The sequence below is a fragment of the Thalassophryne amazonica genome, chromosome 14, assembly GCF_902500255.1.
Source record: "Thalassophryne amazonica chromosome 14, fThaAma1.1, whole genome shotgun sequence".
NCBI classification, from domain to species: domain Eukaryota; kingdom Metazoa; phylum Chordata; class Actinopteri; order Batrachoidiformes; family Batrachoididae; genus Thalassophryne; species Thalassophryne amazonica.
Window position 1 is genome coordinate 98,224,116 of NC_047116.1, and position 27,716 is coordinate 98,251,831.

Consider the following 27,716-nt stretch of genomic DNA (forward strand, 5'->3'; position numbering starts at 1 on the left):
CAGTGTCTCAGTATCCCTGTCTCTCAGTGTCTCAGTGTCCCAGTGTCTTAGTGTCCCAGTGTCTCAGTGTCCCAGTGTCTCAGTATCTGTGTCCCAGTGTCTCAGTGTCCCAGTGTCTCAGTATCCCTGTCTCTCAGTGTCTCAGTGTCCCAGTGTCTCAGTGTCCCAGTATCCCAGTGTTTCAGTGTCCCAGTGTCTCAGTATCCCAGTGTCTCAGTGTCCCAGTGTCTCAGTGTCCCAGTGTTTCACTGTCTCAGTATCCCAGTGTCTCAGTGTCCCAGTGTCTCAGTGTCCCAGTGTCTCAGTGTCCCAGTATCCCTGTGTCTCAGTATCCCAGTGTCTCAGTGTCCCAGTGTCTTAGTGTCCCAGTGTCTCAGTGTCTCAGTGTCCCAGTGTCTCAGTGTCTCAGTATCCCAGTGTCTCAGTGTCCCAGTGTTTCAGTGTCTCAGTATCCCAGTGTTCCAGTGTCTCAGTATCCCTGTCTCTCAGTGTCTCAGTGTCTCAGTGTCCCAGTGTCTCAGTATCCCTGTCTCTCAGTGTCTCAGTGTCCCAGTGTCTTAGTGCCCCAGTGTCTCAGTGTCCCAATGTCTCAGTGTCTCAGTGTCCCAGTGTCTCAGTGTCCCAGTGTCCCAGTGTCCCAGTGTCTCAGTGTCCCAGTATCCCTGTGTCTCAGTATCCCAGTGTCTCAGTGTCTCAGTGTCCCAGTGTCTCAGTGTCCCAGTGTCCCAGTGTCTCAGTGTCTCAGTGTCCCAGTGTCTCAGTGTCCCAGTGTTTCAGTGTCTCAGTATCCCAGTGTCTCAGTGTCCCAGTGTCTCAGTGTCCCAGTATCCCTGTGTCTCAGTATCCCAGTGTCTCAGTGTCCCAGTGTCTCAGTGTCCCAGTATCCCAGTGTCTCAGTGTCCCAGTGTCCCAGTGTCTCAGTGTCCCAGTATCCCTGTGTCTCAGTATCCCAGTGTCTCAGTGTCCCAGTGTTTCAGTGTCTCAGTATCCCAGTGTCTCAGTGTCCCAGTGTCCCAGTGTCCCAGTGTCTCAGTGTCCCAGTGTCTCAGTGTCCCAGTGTCCCAGTGTCTCAGTGTCTCAGTGTCCCAGTGTCTCAGTGTCCTAGTGTTTCAGTGTCTCAGTATCCCAGTGTCTCAGTGTCCCAGTGTCTCAGTGTCCCAGTGTCCCAGTGTCTCAGTGTCCCAGTGTCTCAGTGTCCCAGTGTCCCAGTGTCTCAGTGTCTCAGTGTCCCAGTGTCTCAGTGTCCCAGTGTTTCAGTGTCTCAGTATCCCAGTGTCTCAGTGTCTCAGTGTCCCAGTGTCTCAGTGTCCCAGTGTCTCAGTGTCCCAGTGTCCCAGTGTCTCAGTGTCTCAGTGTCCCAGTGTCTCAGTGTCCCAGTGTTTCAGTGTCTCAGTATCCCAGTGTCTCAGTGTCCCAGTGTCTCAGTGTCTCAGTATCCCAGTGTCTCAGTGTCCCAGTGTCCCAGTGTCTCAGTGTCCCAGTATCCCAGTGTCTCAGTGTCCCAGTGTCCCAGTGTCTCAGTGTCCCAGTATCCCTGTGTCTCAGTATCCCAGTGTCTCAGTGTCCCAGTGTTTCAGTGTCTCAGTATCCCAGTGTCTCAGTGTCCCAGTGTCCCAGTGTCTCAGTGTCCCAGTGTCTCAGTGTCCCAGTGTCCCAGTGTCTCAGTGTCTCAGTGTCCCAGTGTCTCAGTGTCCCAGTGTTTCAGTGTCTCAGTATCCCAGTGTCTCAGTGTCCCAGTGTCTCAGTGTCCCAGTATCCCTGTGTCTCAGTATCCCAGTGTCTCAGTGTCCCAGTGTCCCAGTGTCTCAGTGTCCCAGTATCCCAGTGTCTCAGTGTCCCAGTGTCCCAGTGTCTCAGTGTCCCAGTATCCCTGTGTCTCAGTATCCCAGTGTCTCAGTGTCCCAGTGTTTCAGTGTCTCAGTATCCCAGTGTCTCAGTGTCCCAGTGTCTCAGTGTCCCAGTGTGTCAGTGTCTCAGTGTCCCAGTATCCCTGTGTCTCAGTACATGGGCAAAACAAGGTTGTCTGTCTCTTTAATGTCTTCGTCATCATTATTGTTTATTATGAGTTGTTCTTTGGACAAGCTGACTGGGACAGACTAACTCACCCACTCGAACCCCATGTTGTTCTCAGTGCAGGAAAAACTCTGCCTCGTCTCAGCTCAGACCTGGGCACATGTACTGGTGCCACCGCCCTGGGTCCTAACCAGACCACGTGTCCCCCTCATCCACCTCCTGAACCTGACAGCATCCGGTTTGACAGCCTGTGACAAAACGCCAGATTCAGGCTTTTTCAGGGACTCGACCAGAACCCTTAAACCACCCAGCAGCACAGTGTGTGTGTGTGTGTGTGTTTAAATGGTGGGGGTGTTGATCCCAGCATCAATTGCTTGCATATGTGCGTGTGGCTGGAGATTCCCTCGCTGCACTGTGCAGGCTCCAGTTTCCATGGGTGGCTTCCAATCTTGATTAATGTTTGTCTTTTTCTATTGTGTGCATGTGTGTGTGTGTTTATGTGTGTGTGCCATGTGGTTGTTGCGTGAGTGTAAGCATTTCATATTGTGTAGGTTATTAATGATCCTCCTCCTCCCTCTCTGTCAGAGCATGATTTCCTCCATCGTGAACAGTTCCTACTATGCCAACGTCTCCACCGCCAAGTGTCAGGAGTTTGGACGCTGGTACAAGAAGTACAAGAAAATCAAAGGTGAGCTGCTGGTCACTGATCAGCTCATCTTACCGTCACCCTCATGGCTTTAGTTACGGAGCTCCGTGGTCCAGTAACATTTCTCAGAACAGCTGACTTTAATGATCCTCCTTCCTGTTAATGACCACATCGGCCCTCGCACCCGTCGTCAGCTCCACGTGGTCATCACCTTAAAGGCTGAACGCAGACTGAAAAGAAGAAAGTGAGCGTGCTTTAGGTCTAATAAAAATAACAAGAGTAATTAATAATAAGAAGAAGAAGAAACAGCACATTTACAATAGTGTCCTCACAGGACGTCGTCCTCCTCGGGCCCTAAATACTTACGCATTAACACTCCAGACACATACCAGATAGATAAATGAGGACTCAGAACTTTAAAAAAAAAAGGAATTAAAGCAGATACTAATTCTGAGCGCGGGGCCACAGTTGGTGGACGTGTAGCGGCTTGCTCTGCGGTGTGTGTTGACTCCTCCCACTTGTTCCTCCAGGACCTCCAGCATGGGAGGCGAACGCTCTGACCAGTCGACTAAAACTCAGAATCCATTAGCTGTTGGGGGAGTGAAGTCTATTGTCATATGCACAGCGACCCCTGCTGACCTCCGTCACACTTTCCCCCCATCCCCCCCTCGATTTTTGCTTCACCACTCCGAGCTTCATAGTGGAGTAGAGCAGAGAAGAATTCTCTTCCAACAAAACAGATCAAATCCAGACTTACATCTCAGCTGTACCTTCTGGCAAATTGTAGCTGAACTTTCAGGTCTTCTGTTTAATAAAATCCTCCTCTGTGCCACTTCATCATGAAGCTGGATAACTGGGGACACAACATGCACAATTTCTCCAGTCACAGACACAGAAGCCTGTAACTTCTTCTGGGCTGTCGGGGTGTCTTGGTGGCTTTCCTCACTCTTCTCCTTCTGTTTTTGAGAACTGTCTCCTCCACACAGATTTACCACAGAGTGTCATACTGTTTCTATTTCTTCATAACAGTGACTTGTAAATGTTCATGTATCCATCCCCTGACTTGTCTGAAGAAAACTGGATGTAACAGTGATGGTTTGTATGTATTGTACTAAAGGGGGCACTTACTTATTCACACCATCATTTTAGCTTTTAGATTTTTTTCTTTTCTTTTGTCAGTTATGATGTAGAGATTACTTTTCAAAATTAGTTTAAAAGGCAGAATTTTACCAATTTTAATATAAAAAGCCTGAAATTTTGTTTTGTTTTCTGGTGTCCTAAAAAAATTAAATATACTACATTTAACACCAAGTTTAGATTTCAGCATCACGGTGGTTTACTGCCATTGATGCCTCAAAGCAACAACATTGTGGGATCGCTTCCTGCCCTTTCTGTGTGGCGTTTGCATGTTCTCCCTGTGTCTGTGTGGGTTTCCTCCCACAATGAAAAACATGCTAATTTAGGGTCTGCTCCTTTCTCTGCCCCTGACCCAGGCAGTGTCTCTATATCTGGTATTGGTCCCCGGGTGCCAGACTGTAGCTGCTCACTGCTCCTAGTGGTTGGATTGTGTCTAACTGTAATTGTCTAACTGTTAAATGCAGAGAACAAATTTTGGTGTGTGTGTGTGTGTGTGTGTGTGTGTGTGTGTGTGTGTGTGTGTGTGTGTGTGTGTGTGTGTGTGTGTGTGTGTATATATATATATATATATACTTGTAAATCACAGCTCCCTCCCCCCATCTGCTTCCTCTTGGATTTCAAGAGATGTGAATATTAGAAAAAACAGGTGAAGAGGCCTTGTTTAATGGTACAGATGAGATATTTGCCTTCAGCCATGTCTTATATCAACACATATCTAAATCATGTTCTAAAATCAGATCATTATCCAGTAATGATCTGATGTTAATAAATACAAAAGTAATGCCACTGATAAGTAAAGCTAAAGTATCTTGGTTTGGACATAATGTATCCTGTAGACTTACACTCTCAGACAAGCACCATATCAATAGTGTTCTCATCAGATACAAAATCCTGGACATCAGCATGCAGACATGTTGACACTGAAACCGGGAACGCTAAAATGAGAGGTGCCACACACCTTGACTACTCTTGAGGTCAGTGACTATTTAGCATGTAAATTACATGTACAAATATTTGGATCTTTGAAAATAAGTAAGATGACGGGTTTTAGCCATGCTAGATAGATAGATAGATAGATAGATAGATAGATAGATAGATAGATAGATAGATAGATAGATAGATAGATAGATGGACGGACGGACGGACGGACGGACGGACGGACGGACGGACGGACGGACGGACGGACGGACGGACGGACGGACGGACAGACAGACAGACAGACAGACAGACAGACAGACAGACAGATAGATAGATAGATAGATAGATAGATAGATAGATAGATAGATAGATAGATAGATAGATAGATAGATAGATAGATAGATAGATAGATAGATGGACGGACGGACGGACGGACAGATAGATGGATAGATAGATAGATAGACAGACAGACAGACAGATAGACAGACAGATAGATAGATAGATAGATAGATAGATTGATAGATAGACAGACAGACAGACAGATAGATAGATAGATAGATAGATAGATAGATAGATAGATAGATAGATAGATAGATAGATAGATAGATAGATAGATAGATAGATAGATAGATAGATGGACGGACGGACGGACGGACAGATAGATGGATAGATAGATAGATAGACAGACAGACAGACAGATAGACAGACAGATAGATAGATAGATAGATAGATAGATAGATAGATTGATAGATAGACAGACAGACAGACAGATAGATAGATAGATAGATAGATAGATAGATAGATAGATAGATAGATAGATAGATAGATAGATGGACAGACAGACAGACAGATAGACAGACAGATAGATAGATAGATAGATAGATAGATAGATAGATAGATAGATAGATAGATAGATAGATAGATAGATAGATAGATAGATAGATAGATAGATAGATGGACGGACGGACGGACGGACGGACGGACAGATAGATGGATAGATAGATAGATAGACAGACAGACAGACAGATAGATAGATAGATAGATAGATAGATAGATAGATAGATAGATAGATAGATAGATAGATAGATAGATGGACGGACGGACGGACGGACGGACAGATAGATGGATAGATAGATAGATAGATAGACAGACAGACAGACAGATAGACAGACAGATAGATAGATAGATAGATAGATAGATAGATTGATAGATAGACAGACAGACAGACAGATAGATAGATAGATAGATAGATAGATAGATAGATAGATAGATAGATAGATAGATAGATAGATAGATAGATAGATAGATAGATAGAAAAAGAAGGACTTAAATGACGTGGTGAGATGGTGAGGAGCTTCACTCGTTCATGTCAGCGACATATTACATAGACGGCCTGATTTGCTAAGATCCCAGATAACAAGTGCTAAACTGCGTTAACAATCCAAACTATTGCTCATTTCGTTGGAGAGAGTTTTGTAGGTTTGCCAGGACTAAATGTACTATTGACAGTAGGTGGTATTGTGAGGCAGACAACAGTTAGCTAAGTAGGTTATTGTCATCACATCTAAAATGGAATGAGACTTGGGAGGAACGCACACAGACAACTGTGCACACAGTCCTCTGCGTTACATTTGCACATCGCAGCATAAATATCCACCAGTTTACTTAAATACTGGATGGAACAATAATCAAATGTCTGAAACAGGAGATTTTTTTTTTGTTTTAATTGCGAGTGTGTCCACACACTGTGGACGCTCCCAGCCCTGATGTCCCACACAGACTCTGAGATGGACATCTGTGTGTTTCATGGACAAAATGTGACACAGCAGTAATAATCAGCTGTGTCCCTAAAAATATACTTTGTGCTAACTACGGTCCACCTGTTACATCTGGAGACGTTTATTCTTAAAGAAACAAAACAAAGCACAAAGTAAACCATGAACTCTAAACACTAAAAATCTTTCACAATGAATGCTTCTAAACAAAATCTGAGTACAAGGAGGCGGCGGCCTCTCTGCTGCTGCAACAGCAGCCTGTCAACCACAAAAAGATGGTGCCATGGTTTCAAACGCACAAAATACAAATGGGATCACCACCTGCTAAACTTCCATTGGACCAGGATAAATTGGGCAAACGTCACCTCTTTGGAAGGCACCTCCTCTCACAATTTTGCGCACTCAGGTGGTCACACTCCAGACTGCATATTTATGAAGACGCAGTCCTCAGTGCGCTTTGTTGGTAAATCAGCACGCACCACTTTTTGGGAGTGCTGTTGTGTTTGCACACGTTGTCTTATTATTGTTATGATTCTTGGTTTGTGTGTTATTTTATGTGGAGATGCTTTTACTTCTGTTTGTGTAATGACATGAGGAAAGTAAATGGAGGTTCCTCTGTGACCGAGTTTCTCCAATTTGTCAAACAGTCGATTACCTGGAGAAGATGTGGTCTGGACGTGACGCTGCTGACATTAAAAGTAAGTTTTCTTTGCTCTGCACACATGTTGTTCATGTCTGGGTGACGGCACTGATGATCTGCTCTGCATATCAGTAGAGAGAGACAACATGGTAGACTTCTGTGTGCCGGTCCAGAGACCTCCTCCTCACTTGGCTGGTCTGAGCCAGCTCAGTCACCTGGGAGCCAGCGGTCCTCTTCTTAAGGTGGGCTCAGGGGACCTCCAGACAGCATCCCAGCAGCCTCAGCAGGTTCCTCCTCCTCAGCAGCCTGCACCCCATGGGCCTCTCCATCACAGCCCAACTCTCCGCTCCAGCCAGGTGCTGCCTCCGCCACCTCCGCCTCCACATGGTGCCCTGCAGCCCTTGCTGGGACCTGGTAGCCTGCTGTCTCCTCAACTTTCTCCACAACTGATGCGCCAGCAACTTGCCATGGCACATCTTATCAACCAGCAACTTGCTGTTAGCAGAATTTTGGCACACCAACACCCCCAGACCCTCAACCAGCAGTTCCTCAACCACCCACCCATCCCTCGGGGCTCAACAAAAGCTGGTGCTGATCATGCTGGAAGCAACTCATCAGCCTCTGAGGTCTCCTCTGAAATCTACCAACAAGTCCGAGATGAGCTGAAGAGAGCCAGTGTCTCGCAGGCCGTGTTTGCACGAGTGGCCTTCAACCGCACGCAGGTGAGAAAACAAGACCCTCAGAAACAGAGTCTGGACACCAGGTGAGGATTCCTGGTGCAGTGCTCAGTGAAGCTGCTTCAGGCAGCAGGTGTGACGGGCACAATTCCAGGCTAAGCGTTCGATACCTCTGAGACACTAACCTCCATCAACATTTGGTCAAACAAACAGAAAGAGGAGGAAATAAATATGTTCCATTTGTATTTTTCTACATTCAATCTTCAATTTTCAGTTCAATTTCAATGTATTTTCATTTATATAACACCAAATCACAACAAACCTGCCTCAAGATGCTTCACAACGGTAAGGTCTAACCTTACCAACCCCCAGAGCAAGAACACAGGCGACAGTGGCAAGAAAAAACTCCCTCTGAGGAAGAAACCTCAAGCAGACAAGACTCAAAGGGGCGACCCTCTGCTTGGGCCATGATACAGACACAAATTACAGAACAATTCACAAAACAAATATACAGGAAATGTTACCAGTGCACAGGACAGGAGGGTTACAGAAACAGACACCACACCATCTCTGGATGGAGCTGCACCTCAAACAGAGAGAAAAAAACCAAATACAACAAATACTGTATAATTTGTCAGCATTAAACAACAAGAAAAACAGAATTCAATTTCAGTTTAATTCATTTTAATTAGCTTATAATGCGCCAAATCACAGCAAAAGCAATCTCAAGGCGCCTTACACAATTCAACATAAAATTTTAATAAATAAATTAAAAATGAATAAAACATTTCAAATACATAATTAAACATGGAAGTAAAAGATTAAAACAAATAAAAAATAAAAACTATTCATAAGAAAGAGAATAAAAATAGGTTTTCAGTCTTGACTTAAAAATGTCCACAGACTCAGACTGCCTCACAATCACAGAAAGACTGTTCCACAGGGTGGGTGCACGATGAGAAAAGGCTCTTTGACCCGCTGACGTCTTCTTCACCCTGGGAACACAGAGAAGTCCCGCATCCTGCGACCGCAAAGCACAGGCCGGCACGTGCAGTTTCACCAGATCAGCCAGATAAGACGGCACCAGTCCATGAACAACTTTATAAGTAGATAACAAAACCTTAAAATCTGCTTTCACAGAGACAGGGAGCCAGTGCAAAGATGCCAAAATGGGTGTGATATGTTCAGACCTTCTGCTATGTGTCAGAAGTCTGGCGGCAGCGTTCTGAACCAGCTGAAGACCCCTGATGCTGGACTGTGGTAACCCTGAAAATAGAACATTACAATAATCTAATTTAGAAGAAACAAAAGAAGAACAGAAGAAAACAAACAGAAGAAATACTAAGGTGATCATAGTAGAGAAGCTTGAATCTTCGACTGGACTGGGTTGCTTGACGCGAGGATGTTTCGCTTCAAATCGCAGAAGCTTCCTCAGCTAAAATTCTTGCTCTGGTAGTCTGACTTCTGTCTTGACAGAAGTCAGACTACCAGAGCAAGAATTTAAGTCAGACCACCAGAGCAAGAATTAGCTGAGGAAGCTACTGCGATTTGAAGCGAAACATCCTCGCGTCAAGCAACCCAGTCCAGTCGAAGATTCAAGCTTCTCTACTATGGAAACCACCTGGACAACTGAGAGCCTACACAGAAACTGAGATGATCGCCGGCCACTAACCCTAAGCTTCACTAAAAGACCCAGAATTTAGAGAAAGTTGAGTCCGTGGCATGCTCTGTTTACTAATACAATTAATTTAAAAGGGTAAAAAGAAACATACTATACCAGTATGGTAGCAATACGAAAGAGAAAATAAGTGCATCTTAAGTCTGGACTTGAAAATCTCTACAGAATCTGACTGTTTTATTGATGTAGGGAGATCATTCCACAGAACAGGGGCACAATAAGAGAAAGCTCTGTGACCCGCAGACTTCTTATTCACCTTAGTGACACAAAGTAGTCCTGCACCCTGAGAACGTAAAGCCCGGGCCGGTACGTAAGGTTTAATTAGGTCAGCTAGGTAGGGAGGTGCCAGTCCATGAATAATTTTATAGGTTAGGAGCAGAACCTTAAAATCTGATCTCACTGGGACAGGAAGCCAGTGAAGAGACGCCAAAATGGGTGTAATGTGGTCGAACTTTCTGCTTCGTGTCAAAAGTCTGGCTGCAGCATTTTGAACCAATTGGAGAGCCCTAATGCTGGACTGTGGTAAACCAGAAAATAGAACATTGCAGTAGTCCAATCTAGAAGAGATGTATGGATCAGGGTCTCAGCATCAGCCATAGACAGGATGGGACGAATCTTCGCTATATTTCGCAGGTGGAAGAAAGCAGTCCTAGTAATATTTCTAATGTGGAGGCCAAAGGACAACGTGGGATCAAAAATTATCCCAAGGTTCCTCAGTTTGTCAGTGTGATGTATGACACACGAGCCGAGGCTGAGGATTAACTGGTCAAATTGATGCTGATGTCTCATTGGACAATCCACAGTATCAAATGCAGCACTGAGATCTAACAGCAACAGAACCGTAGTGGTGTCTGAATCCATTGTAAGCAGAAGATCATTCACCACTTTAGTGAGAGCCGTCTCTGTGGAATGATATTTTCTAAAAGCAGACTGCAGTGGCTCAAAGAGATTATTCTCAGTAAGGTGGCCCACGAGCTGCCGTGACACCACTTTTTCCAGAATTTTAGAGCAAAATGGTAGATTTGATATCAGCCAATAGTTTGTCAATACACTAGGGTCAAGATTAGGTTTCTTAAGTAATGATTTAATCACTGCAGATTTGAAACATTTAGGAACAGATCCAGAAGTTAATGAGACATTTAATAATGATGTGATGAATTCAGTAGTTTGTCTGAGAGAAAAAAACAATAGTTACAATTCTTCTGTTTCTTTGACCGTTTTGTGTTGTGTTTCCACATAGGGTATGTGTACGTAGCTTTGACGATTTTAATCCGTTCATTTCTATGGAAGTCTCTATTCTGTCTGACAGAGTGTGAAGCTCCTCCTCCCTTTTTTTCCTGGTCTGGAATTTGACTCCAGCATGTTGAAAAAAATGAAACTTTTGAGTTGGATTTCAGAGAATTTGTATACACTGTGTGCCAGTTAGCTCACTCTGGAACAAAGCTTTGGAAAGCTAACAAGCTAGCTCCTTCAGGAGCTGCCACAATGTGGATGTTCAAAGTGTATTTAAAGGAACAAAATGAAAATAGTTTCATAACTTGAACACATTGTAAATATTAAGCACCAGTCACAATGACAGATCAACAAAATGTGTGAGAGACTGATATGAATTTAGTTTCTATTTGTGTCCATTTTTGCCCTCTAAAAGTCCTTTTCTCATTCATTTAATACATTCTTTGTCAGCTGATGTCTGACAAGTCCATCAGAAAATTTTGTGCATGATCAAAACTTTGAGCAGACATCATTTGCAGGGTGGCTGCACATTTGTTTACCATTTTCACCTATACTTGCTTGTTACTTCTATGATATTCATGTGTTCATATCTTGTGGTTGTTTGATGCTTCAGACTGGGCTTCTCATTGGCTAAATCTCTGGTGGGGGGGGGGGGGGGGGGTGAATTCAGAACCAGGGAGGAGAGGACAGTTTGTGAAGCAGCAACATGCAGGGCAGCTGTTCATTTAGCTAAACTGAAGAAAAAGAGAGCACCCGCTGGATTCTCTTGGCGAGAAGGGACTGCAGAGAAACAAGGTTGTTTGCTGTCCTCACTGTTGCAGCCACACTGAACTCCAGCACAGTGAGAAGATGCTGTTAGCGCACAAATGTCATGAGGAAATATGATGTCATGATCCCAGAGTAAGCCGGGTTCTATCCACATTTGCATTCAGATCTCGGTGCTTGTCACTCAAATCCAGCTCCCCCAGCACCCATATGTGTCTTGAAATCAGGTAAATCATGCTGCTGAATGCAGCTGTCTCTCTGCTGCCAGTTGAAATGTGACTTTATCCATCCATCAGATCCCCAAATCCATGTGAGACTGAGGGATTACGCAATTTTTCGACCAGACAAATATTTAAACATATAACTAATCCATCTGCTCTGTCCATCGCAGGTTGACATGGGCTTTAGGGATGTTTTAGCTGCAGTAAGAGACAAATTTGTTGCTTCTTGTTTTTGTCTCTATGTCCTTCTGAGTGCACCTTCTGCACACACACAATTAAAAACAGAAAAAACAGGCTCTCTTGGCTGTTCTGGACTCCCTAATGAAATGCACTTCTTTGTGTTGAAACAACAACAAACAAAGACACCCCCCAAAAAACAAACAAAAACAAACAAACAAAACCCCAAAGCAAATCAAACTGCTTGAAGCAGCACAAGGACAATCCATGAGTTCTGGGAAATGACAGATGTTGACTGAGAATAGTTTCAGAGCAGGAACGTGTGCTGTCAGTTAAGTGCATCAGATCTTCCTCCTCCTCCTGAACTGGTCACCTCTTTCTTCACACTTACATCCACCTGTGAGGGGGAACGTCAGAGGATAGAAGGTGCTGTTTCGGTGTCTCTGGCAGGCCTGTAATCTTTCCACTTTTTGTGATCGGTCACCTCGTCTGTAGGATGAGATGAAGCACGGTGTCTTCACGCCCGCCCTCACAGCAGCACACACCTGATTCTTTCAGACAGCACCAAGCTGCTTACGACGCGCTCCATTAGAGCGGAGTAATGGGAGCTAAAGTGAAGAGGCGCACACACCAGCTTCCACCGAGACGGGGCCAGGTGGGCTCTGTGTAATTAGGTTTGTGTGTGCCCTGTGAGTGTCTGTGTGTGTGGATGTGTGTGTGACTGTCTGTGTGTGTGTTTGCTTGTCTGTGTATGTCGATGTGTGTATGTGTGTGTGTGTGTGTTTGTGTGACTGTGTGTCCCCTTGTGGGTCTGTAGGTCATAAGATGACTGAATGTGTCGAGAGATTCACTTTGGTGTCTCTTGGAGTTCAGCCTGTGACACTGAGACATGACTGAAGGTCTGATGGACCCAGGAGGTCCATGACACAGTTCCTAAGCCTCTTCCACTCCAGGGCCAACGTAGAGTTGTGTATTATGGTGTACTGACTACACTGAGTTTAAGCAGCTCTATGCTGAGCTTTTCCTCCCCTATGTAGAAGAAGTCTGCTGAGGGCTACGCCAGGTGGATATAAAAAATTAAGCATGTTTAATTTTTTTGCTGTAGACGCAGAAAGCACACGGTCTTTAAGCAAGTCTACACAACACTGCAACTGTATGTAAATCTACACAACACTGTGCTACTGTACACCAAGCATCCGCAATTCTACACACCAGAGCAAAAAGTCCTTTCATCAGCACAAACCTGGATTAATAGATTTTATTCATCCTGCTGGACTTTGCTGGCAGTGAAGCTCAAAACCACAGAAGAAGAAGAGGCAAGCCAAGCTTCCACATTCAGAGGACATGTCCACATCCACTCCTCATGGACAGATCGCCAGCGAGAGGACATGTCTACGTCCACTGTTCACTTCTCACGGACAGATTGCACACACGACTGCCTGATGCAGCTCCGCTTTGCTTTCAGCTCCTCCAGTTCACTCAAGATTGTGGCAAGTTAAATAAAGTCCACTAACTCCTGCTCATGGTTGGATGGCCAGCAAGAGGACATGTTCACGTCCAGGTTATCTCCTCACAGCTGGATGTCCAGCGAGAGGACATGTCCACCATTCACAATTCTTAGCACTTTTACCTTCTTAAGTTCTCTCACCATTGTGGCACGTTAATAAAGTCCATTAACTCCTGGAAATAATGTCTTCTGACTTTTTCCAATGTATCAAATCCATCTGCGTGTCAGTCTGTAGTGTCATGGAGCCAAACGTCTCCCCTCTGCACGCAAAGTCTCCCCCCCGCGTGAAACGTTCAATTCAATTCAATTCAAGCATTTATTGTCATTGCCACAAAGAACAACGAAATTACGTCTGGAGCATCCACATGCGTAGTAAAAAAAAAAGTGCAAACCAGTGCAATAAATAGCCCCTAAATACCCCATGTAAACATTTATAACATCAGTACAGTGACATTTTTGACAGCAATATCAAAACAAGATGTTGATAACATGCATTAAAGAGTAAGAACAGTTAAATAAATAAATATAAAAATAAAAACGGTGACACTGTACAGCAATGCAAAAACCAGTTCAATACTATTGATTGGTGGATATACGTATAATCCATGGAAGGATGGACATAGGGGGAAGAGGGCAATTTCCAAATAAATAAATAAATAATAGTAACAATGCAAAACCAGTTCAGTGCTACTACAATTGATTATGAATTCAATGCAGTTAATATAGTTATAGTCTGTGGGAAGGGGGCAGAGATGGGAGGAGGGCAGTGTTCAGTAATCTGACAGTTTGAGGATACAAGCTATTAGCCAGTCTAGATGTTCTGACCTTTACAGCCCTATACCTTCTCCCTGAGGGCAGGATGGTGCTGAGCTCGCGGGATATTACGCACTCTAATAAGACAGCGAGTGGGATAGATAGTACTAGATAGTACTAATGGGAGAGTTGTCCCAATGATACTCCCCACTATTTTCACCACCCGCTGAAGTGCCTGCTGATCAGCCTTAGTGCAGCTGGAGAACCACACTAAGAACCCATATGTCAGCACACTACTGATGGCACAGTTATAAAAGTTCACCATCAGGCATCTAGGGATACGGGCACTCCTCAGCTTCCTCAGATAATAGAGGCGTTGTTGGGCCTTTCCCACAACTGAGGCAATGTGAATCCCCCAGGACAGGTCCTCCTGTCCTGGGGGATTCACATGTCTGCCATTCATGTAGCATTTTTTTAGAACAATGTCAAAAAAACAAAGCAACAAATAAAAAAAACAAAAAGTAGGCAGGAGTGGATTGTGAGAGGCAGAAAAAATAGCGACGAGGGCTACATACGTAGCAGTAAGCAACTGAAAACAAGACTAGGAAAGCAATCACATGCAATCACACAACAGCCTACACAGGGACTACGATAAAGCTGCAAGCCCGGTGTGAAAGGGGCTTTAGGTGATGCTGAGATCTTTGCAGAAGGATGAAGGACGAAGGGCCCTATCTTGGCAGTCTATGTTGCATGGTCTGTAGCACATTGCACACATGTATTTAGGGCATGTCCAACTCATTTCTGTTATTTAGAGAGTGCACTCTGAAAAAGGAACTGCTGCCTCATTGAGAACATTTGATGTAACAATTTGCATAGATTTTTAAAAGTTATTTCAACTTAGTTATTGCAACTTTCAACTGAGTTAATGCCGCAAGACATTTCTAGTTAAGTTGAAATAACTTTGGTTAAGTTGAAATAACTTTAAAAAAATCTGTGCAAATTGTTACATCACTTTTTCTCGTTGAGACAACAGTTAATTTTTGAGAGTGTACATAATGTGAGCACAGAATAAGACTCTGGGAGCAAAGGAGTTAGATTTACCTTCTTCATTCGTCATGGTGATGTTCGGATGCAGCATGATATAAACCAATTAGAGTGCCTTCTCTCATCCTCCTCAAGAGCTGGAGTGTGCCAGAACCCCGACACACAGTGCGCACACTGCTGGATAGACAGTGGACTCAGGTGAGAGCTGTTTTGTTAACACATCTGTGCAAAAGCTGGATTGAAGTCAGAAATCACTCACCAAGTACTGCTCAAGAATTCTTCAATTGTTTTGAGAGAAAATAGAGGCTATTAGGTCAGAGATGTCCTAGCATGTTCAGGTCACAGTACTATATGCTTGAACTGATCTCTGCTTGGATGCTGACTTACTAAAGTTCATCCTATTTTGCTGGTTCTTCTCTCACAACCCGTGAACTCTTCCAAAGGCACAACTTGTCTGTTTCACTTGATACTGACTAAAACGTTTAAGCACATGTGGGCTACATTTGAACCCACTATGCTGAAAATTATTAACTTCTCACTAACCTCAGGTTCTCTTCTTACATGTTTTAAATCTGCAGTGATCAAACCTATTGTTGAGAAATCTTGTTCATTGAAAAATTACAGGCCAATATAAAATCTCTGCTTTGGCTCTAAAATACCTGAAAAGTGGTTTCACAGCAGCTTGTGGATTAGCTTGGGGGAAAAAATAGCCTGTTTGAGCTGCTGCAGTCTGTGTTTAGAGTGCACCACTCCACAGAGACAGCACTTACTAAAGTGGTGAATGATCTTCTGTTTCCAATGGACTCTGACACCACCACAGTGCTGCTATTATTAGATCTCAGCACTATGAGAGAGATGGTGGATCATTGTATATTATTGCATAGGCTTGAGAGTTACTTTGGGATTACTGGCAGTGTTCTCATGTGATTCACATCTGACTTATCAGGTCACTTTCAGTGTGGCTTGTATTACAGTATTGCTGCAAATCTTGGTCCTGTAAAATATGGAGTACTGCAGGGGTCCATATTAGGCCCCAAGATATTTTCTGTCTATATAGCACCTCTTGGTCAGGTATTGTGACTCTTTGGAAGTACTATGCTATGCTATGCTGATGACATATGTCAATAGCTGCAGATGATCTCACCCACACTTGGACTTCAAAGGATTGCATGGCTTCACTGAAAAACTGGATGTCTACCAACTCCTTACTTTTTAATGTTGACAAGGCCGAGATGAGAGTCATTGGTCCTGTGAGAGACAGTCATCAGTTTGACCGGTTAACGTTAACCATGGACTCGTGTTATTTGTCACAGTGATTAAGTCATGAATGGCACCAGTTATTACTTGTCAGGGGATATTTTATCAAAGCTGGCACTCATTCTTGGATTCGTGATGTTTCCTCTGAAGTATGAATGTGTATTTTTTGTCAGTCCACTTGTTTCCAGTTTAAGCCAAGGGTAATGAGCACTGAGTCATATCAGCTTCACAGATCATAAACAGAAGCAAAAACCTGACGTTTTTGCCTGTGTGTAAATTTAACAGTGGCATAATTTCATTCAGTGTGCACAGTCCTGGGGTTCGCAAGTCTGACTTCACTGAGCAAGGGTCTGTTTTAATGGCACGCAGTAAAACCAGATGTGCACATGGTGCAAATCCTTGTTGGGTGTATCTCAGTACACTTTGGTGTTTCAATGATGGAAAAAATATCTGTGGAAAGGCAGGTGCTGTGAGCAGTCGGGTCACGTTTACCGTGTTTATTATCAACCCAGTCTCATATCCAGCTCCTCACATTTTGACTGAAAATGTTCCTTCATTTTGACCAAACATCAAAATGTGATGAGTTGGGTAGCCTCTCCTCTTTGTGATGCACAGTGGAATGCTAGCCATGACCATAATCATCACGATGACCATGACCATAATCATAACCATGGCCATGACCATAAACATGACCATAACCATGACCATGGCCATAACCATGGATATGACCATGACCATGACCATAACATGAACATAATCATGACCATAACATAACCGTGACCATGACCATAACCATAAACATGACCATAACCATGACCATGGCCATAACCATGGCTATGACCATGACCATGACCATAACATGACCATAATCATGACCATAACATAACCGTGACCATGACCATGACCATAACCATAACATGACCATAATCATGACCATAACATAACCGTGACCATGACCATGACCATAACCATAACCATGACCATAACATGACCATAATCATGACCATAACATAACCGTGACCATGACCATGACCATAACCATAACCATAACCATGACCATAACATGACCATAATCATGACCATGACCATAACCATAACCGTGACCATAACCATGACCATGACCATGGCCATAACCATAACCATAACCATAACCATAACCATGACCATGACTATGACCATAACCATGACCATGACCATAACCATAACCATCAAATCAAATCAAATCAATTTTATTTATATAGCGCCAAATCACAACAAACAGTTGCCCCAAGGTGCTTTATATTGTAAGGCAAAAGCCATACAATAATTACGGAAAAACCGCAACGGTCAAAACGACCCCCTGTGAGCAAGCACTTGGCAACAGTGGGAAGGAAAAACTCCCTTTTAACAGGAAGAAACCTCCAGCAGAACCAGGCTCAGGGAGGGGCAGTCTTCTGCTGGGACTGGTTGGGGCTGAGGGAGAGAACCAGGAAAAGACATGCTGTGGAGGGGAGCAGAGATCAATCACTAATGATTAAATGCAGAGTGGTGCATACAGAGCAAAAAGAGAAAGAAACAGTGCATCATGGGAACCCCCCAGCAGTCTACGTCTATAGCAGCATAACTAAGGGATGGTTCAGGGTCACCTGATCCAGCCCTAACTATAAGCCTTAGCAAAAAGGAAAGTTTTAAGCCTAATCTTAAAAGTAGAGAGGGTGTCTGTCTCCCTGAACTGAATTGGGAGCTGGTTCCACAGGAGAGGAGCCTGAAAGCTGAAGGCTCTGCCTCCCATTCTACTCTTACAAACCCTAGGAACTACAAGTAAGCCTGCAGTCTGAGAGCGAAGCGCTCTATTGGGGTGATATGGTACTATGAGGTCCCTAAGATAAGATGGGACCTGATTATTCAAAACCTTATAAGTAAGAAGAAGAATTTTAAATTCTATTCTAGAATTAACAGGAAGCCAATGAAGAGAGGCCAATATGGGTGAGATATGCTCTCTCCTTCTAGTCCCTGTCAGTACTCTAGCTGCAGCATTTTGAATTAACTGAAGGCTTTTCAGGGAACTTTTAGGACAACCTGATAATAATGAATTACAATAGTCCAGCCTAGAGGAAATAAATGCATGAATTAGTTTTTCAGCATCACTCTGAGACAAGACCTTTCTAATTTTAGAGATATTGCGCAAATGCAAAAAAGCAGTCCTACATATTTACTTAATATGCACATTGAAGGACATATCCTGATCAAAAATGACTCCAAGATTTCTCACAGTATTACTAGAGGTCAGGGTAATGCCATCCAGAGTAAGGATCTGGTTAGACACCATGTTTCTAAGATTTGTGGGGCCAAGTACAATAACTTCAGTTTTATCTGAGTTTAAAAGCAGGAAATTAGAGGTCATCCATGTCTTTATGTCTGTAAGACAATCCTGCAGTTTAGCTAATTGGTGTGTGTCCTCTGGCTTCATGGATAGATAAAGCTGGGTATCATCTGCGTAACAATGAAAATTTAAGCAATGCTGTCTAATAATACTGCCTAAGGGAAGCATGTATAAAGTGAATAAAATTGGTCCTAGCACAGAACCTTGTGGAACTCCATAATTAACCTTAGTCTGTGAAGAAGATTCCCCATTTACATGAACAAATTGTAATCTATTAGATAAATATGATTCAAACCACCGCAGCGCAGTGCCTTTAATACCTATGGCATGCTCTAATCTCTGTAATAAAATTTTATGGTCAACAGTATCAAAAGCAGCACTGAGGTCTAACAGAACAAGCACAGAGATGAGTCCACTGTCTGAGGCCATAAGAAGATCATTTGTAACCTTCACTAATGCTGTTTCTGTACTATGATGAATTCTAAAACCTGACTGAAACTCTTCAAATAGACCATTCCTCTGCAGATGATCAGTTAGCTGTTTTACAACTACCCTTTCAAGAATTTTTGAGAGAAAAGGAAGGTTGGAGATTGGCCTATAATTAGCTAAGATAGCTGGGTCAAGTGATGGCTTTTTAAGTAATGGTTTAATTACTGCCACCTTAAAAGCCTGTGGTACATAGCCAACTAATAAAGATAGATTGATCATATTTAAGATCGAAGCATTAATTACCAGTAGGGCTTCCTTGAGCAGCCTGGTAGGAATGGGGTGTAATAGACATGTTGATGGTTTGGAGGAAGTAACTAATGAAAATAACTCAGACAGAACAATCGGAGAGAAAGAGTCTAACCAAATACCGGCATCACTGAAAGCAGCCAAAGATAAAGATATGTCTTTGGGATGGTTATGAGTAATTTTTTTCTCTAATAGTTAAAATGTTATTAGCAAAGAAAGTCATGAAGTCATTACTAGTTAAAGTTAAAGGAATACTCGGCTCAATAGAGCTCTGACTTTTTGTCAGCCTGGCTACAGTGCTGAAAAGAAACCTGGGGTTGTTCTTATTTTCTTCAATTAGTGATGAGTAGTAAGATGTCCTAGCTTTACGGAGGGCTTTTTTGTAGAGCAACAGACTCTTTTTCCAGGCTAAGTGAAGATCTTCTAAATTTGTGAGACGCCATTTCCTCTCCAACTTACGGGTTATCTGCTTTAAGCTGCGGGTTTGTGAGTTATACCATGGAGTCAGACACTTCTGATTTAAGGCTCTCTTTTTCAGAGGAGCTATAGCATCCAAAGTTGTGCTAAATGAGGATGTAAAACTATTGACGAGATAATCTATCTCACTCACAGAGTTTAGGTAGCTACTCTGCACTGTGTTGGTATATGGCATTGGAGAACATAACAAAGAAGGAATCATATCCTTAAACCTAGTTACAGCGCTTTCCGAAAGACTTCTACTGTAATGAAACTTATTCCCCACTGCAGGGTAGTCCATCAGAGTAAATGTAAATGTTATTAAGAAATGATCAGACAGAAGGGGGTTTTCAGGGAATACTGTTAAGTCTTCAATTTCCATACCATAAGTCAGAACAAGGTCTAAAGTATGGTTAAAGTGGTGGGTGGGCTCATTTACATTTTGAGCGAAGCCAGTTGAGTCTAATAATAGATTAAATGCAGTGTTGAGGCTGTCATTCTCAGCATCTATGTGGATGTTAAAATCGCCCACTATAATTATCTTATCTGAGCTAAGCACTAAGTCAGACAAAAGGTCTGAAAATTCACAGAGAAACTCACAGTAACGACCAGGTGGACGATAGATAATAACAAATAAAACTGTTTTTTGGGACTTCCAATTTGGATGGACAAGACTAAGAGTCAAACTTTCAAATGAATTAAAGCTCTGTCTGGGTTTTTGATTAATTAAGAAGTTGGAGTGGAAGATTGCTGCTAATCCTCCTCCTCGGCCCGTGCTATGAGCATTCTGACAGTTAGTGTGACTCGGGGGTGTTGACTCATTTAAACTAACATATTCATCCTGCTGTAACCAGGTTTCTGTTAGGCAGAATAAATCATTGTGTTGATCAATTATTGTATCATTTACTAACAGGGACTTAGAAGAGAGAGACCTAATGTTTAATAGACCACATTTAACTGTTTTAGTCTGTGGTGCAGTTGAAGGTGCTATATTATTTTTTCTTTTTGAATTTTTAAGCTTAAATAGATTTTTACTGGTTATTGGTGGTCTGGGAGCAGGCACTGTCTCTACGGGGATGGGGTAATGAGGGGATGGCAGGGGGAGAGAAGCTGCAGAGAGATGTGTAAGACTACAACTCTGCTTCCTGGTCCCAACCCTGGATAGTCACGGTTTGGAGGATTTAAGAAAATTGGCCAGATTTCTAGAAATGAGAGCTGCTCCATCCAAAGTGGGATGGATGCCGTCTCTCCTAACAAGACCAAGTTTTCCCCAGAAGCTTTGCCAATTATCTATGAAGCCCACCTCATTTTTTGGACACCACTCAGACAGCCAGCAATTCAAGGAGAACATGCGGCTAAACATGTCACTCCTGGTCCGATTGGGGAGGGGCCCAGAGATAACTACAGAGTCCGACATTGTTTTTGCAAAGTTACACACCGATTTAATGTTAATTTTAGTGACCTCCGATTGGCGTAACCGGGTGTCATTACTGCCGACGTGAATTACAATCTTACCAAATTTACGCTTAGCCTTAGCCAGCAGTTTCAAATTTCCTTCAATGTCGCCTGCTCTGGCCCCCGGAAGACAATTGACTATGGTTGCTGGTTTCGCTAACTTCACATTTCTCAAAACAGAGTTGCCAATAACCAGAGTTTGATCCTCGGCGGGTGTGTCGCCGAGTGGGGAAAACCGGTTAGAGATGTGAACGGGTTGGCGGTGTACATGGGGCTTCTGTTTAGGACTACGCTTCCTCCTCACAGTCACCCAGCCAGCCTGCTTTCCCGGCTGCTCGGGATCTGCCAGAGGGAAACTAACGGCGGCTAAGCTACCTTGGTCCGCACCAACTACAGGGGCCTGGCTAGCTGTAGGATTTTCCAAGGTGCAGAGCCGAGTCTCCAATTCGCCCAGCCTGGCCTCCAAAGCTATGAATAAGCTACACTTATTACAAGTACCATTACTGCTAAAGGAGGCCGATGAATAACTAAACATTTCACACCCAGAGCAGAAAAGTGCGGGAGAGACAGGAGAAGCCGCCATGCTAAACCGGCTAAGAGCTAGTAGCTGCGCTAAGCTAGCGGATTCCTAAAAACACGCAAAGTGAATAATGTGTAAATAATTTAGAGGTGATTCAGCAGAAGGAGTGCTTTAGTTATGGCACGTGAAGATTACACTGGGAAACAAATCGTTATCTAGATCAATCTAACTGCGCAGATTAAACAGCTAACAGATACAGCAACACCGCTGTGCTCCGTAACAGGAAGTGATACAATACCGCAGTGAGAGCCAACCACCAGTAGAGCTGGACCTGCTGTGGAACCATAACCATGACCATGGCCATAACCATAACCATGACTATGACCATAACCATGACCATGACCATGACCATAACCATAACCATGACCTTGACCATGGCCATAACATAACCATAACCATAACCATGACTATGACCATAACATGACCATAATCATGACCATAACCATAACCATGACCTTGACCATGACCATGGCCATAACCATAACCATGACCATAACCATGACTATGACCATAAGCATGACCATAATCATGACCATAACCATGACCATGACTATGACCATAACCATGACCATAACCATAACCATGACCATGACCATGACTATAACCATAACCATGATCATGACTATGACCATAACCATGACCATAATCATGACCATAACCATGACCATGACCATGACCTTGACCATGACCATGGCCATAACCATAACCATAACCATAACCATGACTATGACCATAACCATGACCATAATCATGACTATAACCATAACCATGACCATAACCATAACCATAACCATGACTATGACCATAACCATGACCATAATCATGACCATAACCATAACCATGACCATGACCATAATCGTGACCATAACCATGACCATAACCATGACCATGACCTTGACCATGACCATGGCCATAACCATAACCATAACCATGACTATGACCATAACCATGACCATTATCATGACCATAACCATAACCATGACCATGACCATAACCATGATCATGGCCATAACCATAACCATGACCCTGGCCATGACCATAACCATGATCATGGCCATAACCATAACCATGACCCTGGCCATGACCATAACCATAACCATGACCATGGCCATAATCATGACCATAACCATTACCATGACCATGACATAACCATGGCCATAACCATGACCATGAACATGGCCATGGCCATAACCATAACCATAACCATGACCATGACCATGACCTTGACCATGACCATGGCCATAACCATAACCATAACCATGACTATGACCATAACCATGACCATAATCATGACTATAACCATAACCATGACCATAACCATAACCATAACCATGACTATGACCATAACCATGACCATAACCATAACCATGACCATGACCATAATCGTGACCATAACCATGACCATAACCATGACCATGACCTTGACCATGACCATGGCCATAACCATAACCATAACCATGACTATGACCATAACCATGACCATAATCATGACTATAACCATAACCATGACCATAACCATAACCATAACCATAACCATGACTATGACCATAACCATGACCATAATCATGACCATAACCATAACCATGACCATGACCATAATCGTGACCATAACCATGACCATAACCATGACCATGACCTTGACCATGACCATGGCCATAACCATAACCATAACCATGACTATGACCATAACCATGACCATTATCATGACCATAACCATAACCATGACCATGACCATAACCATGATCATGGCCATAACCATAACCATGGCCCTGGCCATGACCATAACCATGATCATGGCCATAACCATAACCATGACCCTGGCCATGACCATAACCATAACCATGACCATGGCCATAATCATGACCATAACCATTACCATGACCATGACATAACCATGGCCATAACCATGACCATGAACATGGCCATGGCCATAACCATAACCATGACCATGACCATGACCATGGCCATGGCCATAACCATAACCATGACCATGGCCATAGCCATGATCATGAACATGGCCATGGTCATAACCATAACCATGACCATGACCATGACCATGGCCATAACCATGACCATAATCATGACCATAACGATAACCATGACTATGACCATAACCATGACCATAATTATGACCATAACCATGACCATAACCATAACCATAACCATGACCATAATCATGACCATAACATAACCATGACCATAATCGTGACCATAACCATGACCATAACCATAACCATGACCATGACCATGACCATAACCATGATCATGGCCATAACCATAACCATGACCATGACCATGGCCATAACCATGGCCATAACTATGACCATGAACATGGCCATGGCCATAACCATAACCATGACCATAACCATGACCATGACCATGGCCATAACCATGACCATAACACAGATTAATATTCTCTGATTACACTGATGTGCAGCAGACAGTTCTGTGTGCTTTCAGAGAGAAATGACATTGCAGTAAAAAAATAAAACATTTCACTGTGCATCACTAAATGACACAAAGGGGCGACCTAGCTTGATACATGACCATTTTTCATTTCATTTATTTATTTAAAAGGGACAACACATATTAATGAACACATAAAGTGTAAATATGTCAGATTATAGTCGTGGGCTAATTTCCATCTGTAGTCCCTGACAGACTATAAAAATTAAACAATTTACAGTAAAAACACACAAACATCACAGGAGCTTACAATACAACAGACTACTTTACAAAGGGGTCACTAACCACTACAACAACAAGACACAGACTGGACAAAAGACAGGAAAGAAGAGGACATGATCTGAGCATGAAGGTTATCTTACAAAAACTCAGTCAAAGGAGGACACACAGTAAAAAAAAAAACCTACATGTGCAGTTCAATTAGAATAAGTTAATTAAAACTGCAAGTCTAATTTCATACATTTATATATTTTAAAAACCATAACTTTAAGAACAATAATTTATAAAGTGCTGTAGAGCACTTTCACTACAGTTCTTCTTAGTTTCTACAACTGAGTTCATAATGCTCACATTTTTGATTTGATCTGAGCCCCTCCTTTAAGTGACTTTTGAAAGCTTTAAAGCTTGGAGCCTCCTTCACTGTGGTTGGCAAAGCGTTCCATTGGGCACTGCCTTTGTAGGACAGAACATTTTGTGCAAAAGCTGTTTTTCGCACAGACACCTCACAGTCCCCTCTACTCACGGCCCTGGTGACCCTTGGACCAACTGTTCTATATTTAATATAATTCGCAAAAGGTGGAGGAGCCAACCCATGTAAAATTTTATATATTAGACAAGCATTTTTAAATTTTATAAAATTTTCAAAACTAAATAAGTTATACTTTGTTAAAATTTTGCAGTGATGATATGAAAATGGCCTTTTATCTAACATTTTCAGTTCTCTTTTATAAAGCCTTTCAATCGGTTTTAAAATTGTCACACCTGTGAGAGACCAGCTGGTTATGCAGTAACCTACATGAGAAAAAATCATACAGTGCAAGAACATCATAGCCACTTGATCTGTCATTGAGCTTCTTATTTGGTTGAAATTAAACACACTGTATTTGATTATTTTAGTTATCATTTTAATATGTTTTTTAAAGGAGAGTGTCGAGTCCAGCAACACTCCCAAATATTTGAATTCTTTAACTACAGTTCATCATCTCCAGTGTACACATTGGAGCGCTCTATATTGGAAGCCTTTTTTTGAAAAATACATACAGACATTTTCTGTATGTTTAATTTCACACATGATCCGTTAAGCCAATTTAAAATATACTTTAGGGCTGACTTAAGAGTTTGAGCTGCTGCCTCAGGTGATCTTGCATCATCAGCGTAAAGTATAAAACGTAATATACTTGGTCAGCATAAACTGACCAAGTATAAAACTGTGATGGGTTGGTAGTGAGAATGCATTGTCAACCAATCACAGGGGTCTGCAGTGGTCGTATTAAGCAGTCATATTAATGTCACAGCGTTGCATGTGATTGGTGATGATATGTGCAGGCAGAGTGTATGTGCATTGTGTCAGGTGTGCCTGTCTGTTGCACTCTTTAGTCAGCACTGAACAGTGCTGGACTTTAGACATGATTTTTGCTGGTCTAAGGGCAAACAAAACCTCAACAAGTATTTTTATTCAGAAGCTGCAAAGCTGAGCATGAAAATAAGAACTGTGTCAGGTTTAAATCAGCAGTGACACTTTTGCTGTACTCTGTGGTGCTTTGCAGCGAGTGTCCATAGTTCCTGTGTGTTGCGTTACCTACTTGTGAAGTCCTTGTTGTGTTTGTGTGGTTGGACACTGTTCAGGGTCTGCTGTCAGAAATTCTGCGGAAGGAGGAGGATCCTCGCACTGCTTCTCAGTCTCTGCTGGTCAATCTGAAAGCCATGCAGAACTTCCTCAATCTGCCTGAGAGCGAGAGGGATCAAATCTACCAGGAGGAGAGAGAGCGCACCATGAACCCTCCAGTGGGACTTCCTGCTTCCACCCCTTCTAACGCTGGCGGGCCACGCCTCTCACAGGTAGCACCGCCCAACATGCCGCTGTGCCGCCTTGTTATATCGAACCACATTCAGATGAATTCAGCAGTGCAGAAAGACAGACAGACAGACAGGCAGAAAGACAGACAGGCAGGCAGACAGACAGACAGAAAGACAGACAGACAGACAGGCAGGCAGACAGACAGACAGACAGGCAGACAGACAGACAGACAGGTGTCATATAATATCTGTGCTAAATCCTTATTTTATGAGTTAAGTTTCACTTCCATTGTGCGTGTTTTAATAATAATAATAATAATCCGACCTTTTTATTTTTTTCAAAAACCATATGGATTTGAATCGTGTGATTGCATCAGACAAGCTTGAACCTTCGTGCGCATGCGTGAGTTTTTTCACGCCTGTTGGTTGCGTCATTCACCTGTGAGCAGGCTTTGTGTGAGCAGTGGTCCAGCCCTCTCGTCGGATTTTTATTGCGAATAAATGTCTGAACGATTTGGAGCTTTGCTGCATCAATTTTTTTTTCCAGAAACTGTGAGAGACCTCCAGGTGGACACCATTCGGAAAATTCAGATGGCTTTCAGCGACAATTTTATGGGATTACACAGATTAAGGAGTGATCCAGCCGGTTTAAAGACCGCCCACAGCTGCTGAGAGCGCGCCGCGCTCCAAGCGCCGATCGACAGGCTGAATCAACCAGATCATTTCCAACGTGAAGGCTTTGTTGATCCGGGATGTTGTCTGACTTACACAAAAATGGCAGGAGACGTGGACATCAGCACTTTTTCGGCACATTCCACTGTTACAGGAGTTTTTTTCATGGAAAGAGAAGCGGAGGGATGCGCCACTGTGCCGCTCATGGCGCGGCACAAAACCAACTCCATGTTGGTCTCACAGGACGGCTTTCAGATGGCTTTCAGACAGCTTTCGGTGGTTTTTCAGTCGTGTGACTATCTGAGAAATTGTGGATGTACTTGGACATGCCAGAACATGTCCTGTGAGGCTTCATCACAGCGTTGCTTTGCACCATGCGGCACCACCGCGACGCGCTGAATTCCTCCGCTCCTCTTTCTATGACAAAAACTCCTGTAACAGTGGAATGTGCCGAAAAAGTACTGATGTCCACGTCTCCTGCCATTTTTGTGTAAGTCAGACGACTTCCCAGATCAATAAAGCCTTCACGTTGG

The 27,716-nt window shown here is 43.1% G+C and overlaps 1 protein-coding gene across 1 annotated transcript in view; it reads left to right on the plus strand.

The window, feature by feature from the left end:
* Window positions 1–27,716, plus strand: part of satb2 (SATB homeobox 2) — a 154,164-nt gene that overhangs the window by 107,520 nt on the left and 18,928 nt on the right. The window contains exons 6-9 of the mRNA XM_034186105.1: window positions 2,599–2,701; window positions 7,137–7,187; window positions 7,262–7,851; window positions 26,341–26,553. Coding sequence (XP_034041996.1) covers window positions 2,599–2,701; window positions 7,137–7,187; window positions 7,262–7,851; window positions 26,341–26,553 — 957 coding nt within the window. The remainder of the gene's footprint in view (window positions 1–2,598; window positions 2,702–7,136; window positions 7,188–7,261; window positions 7,852–26,340; window positions 26,554–27,716) is intronic.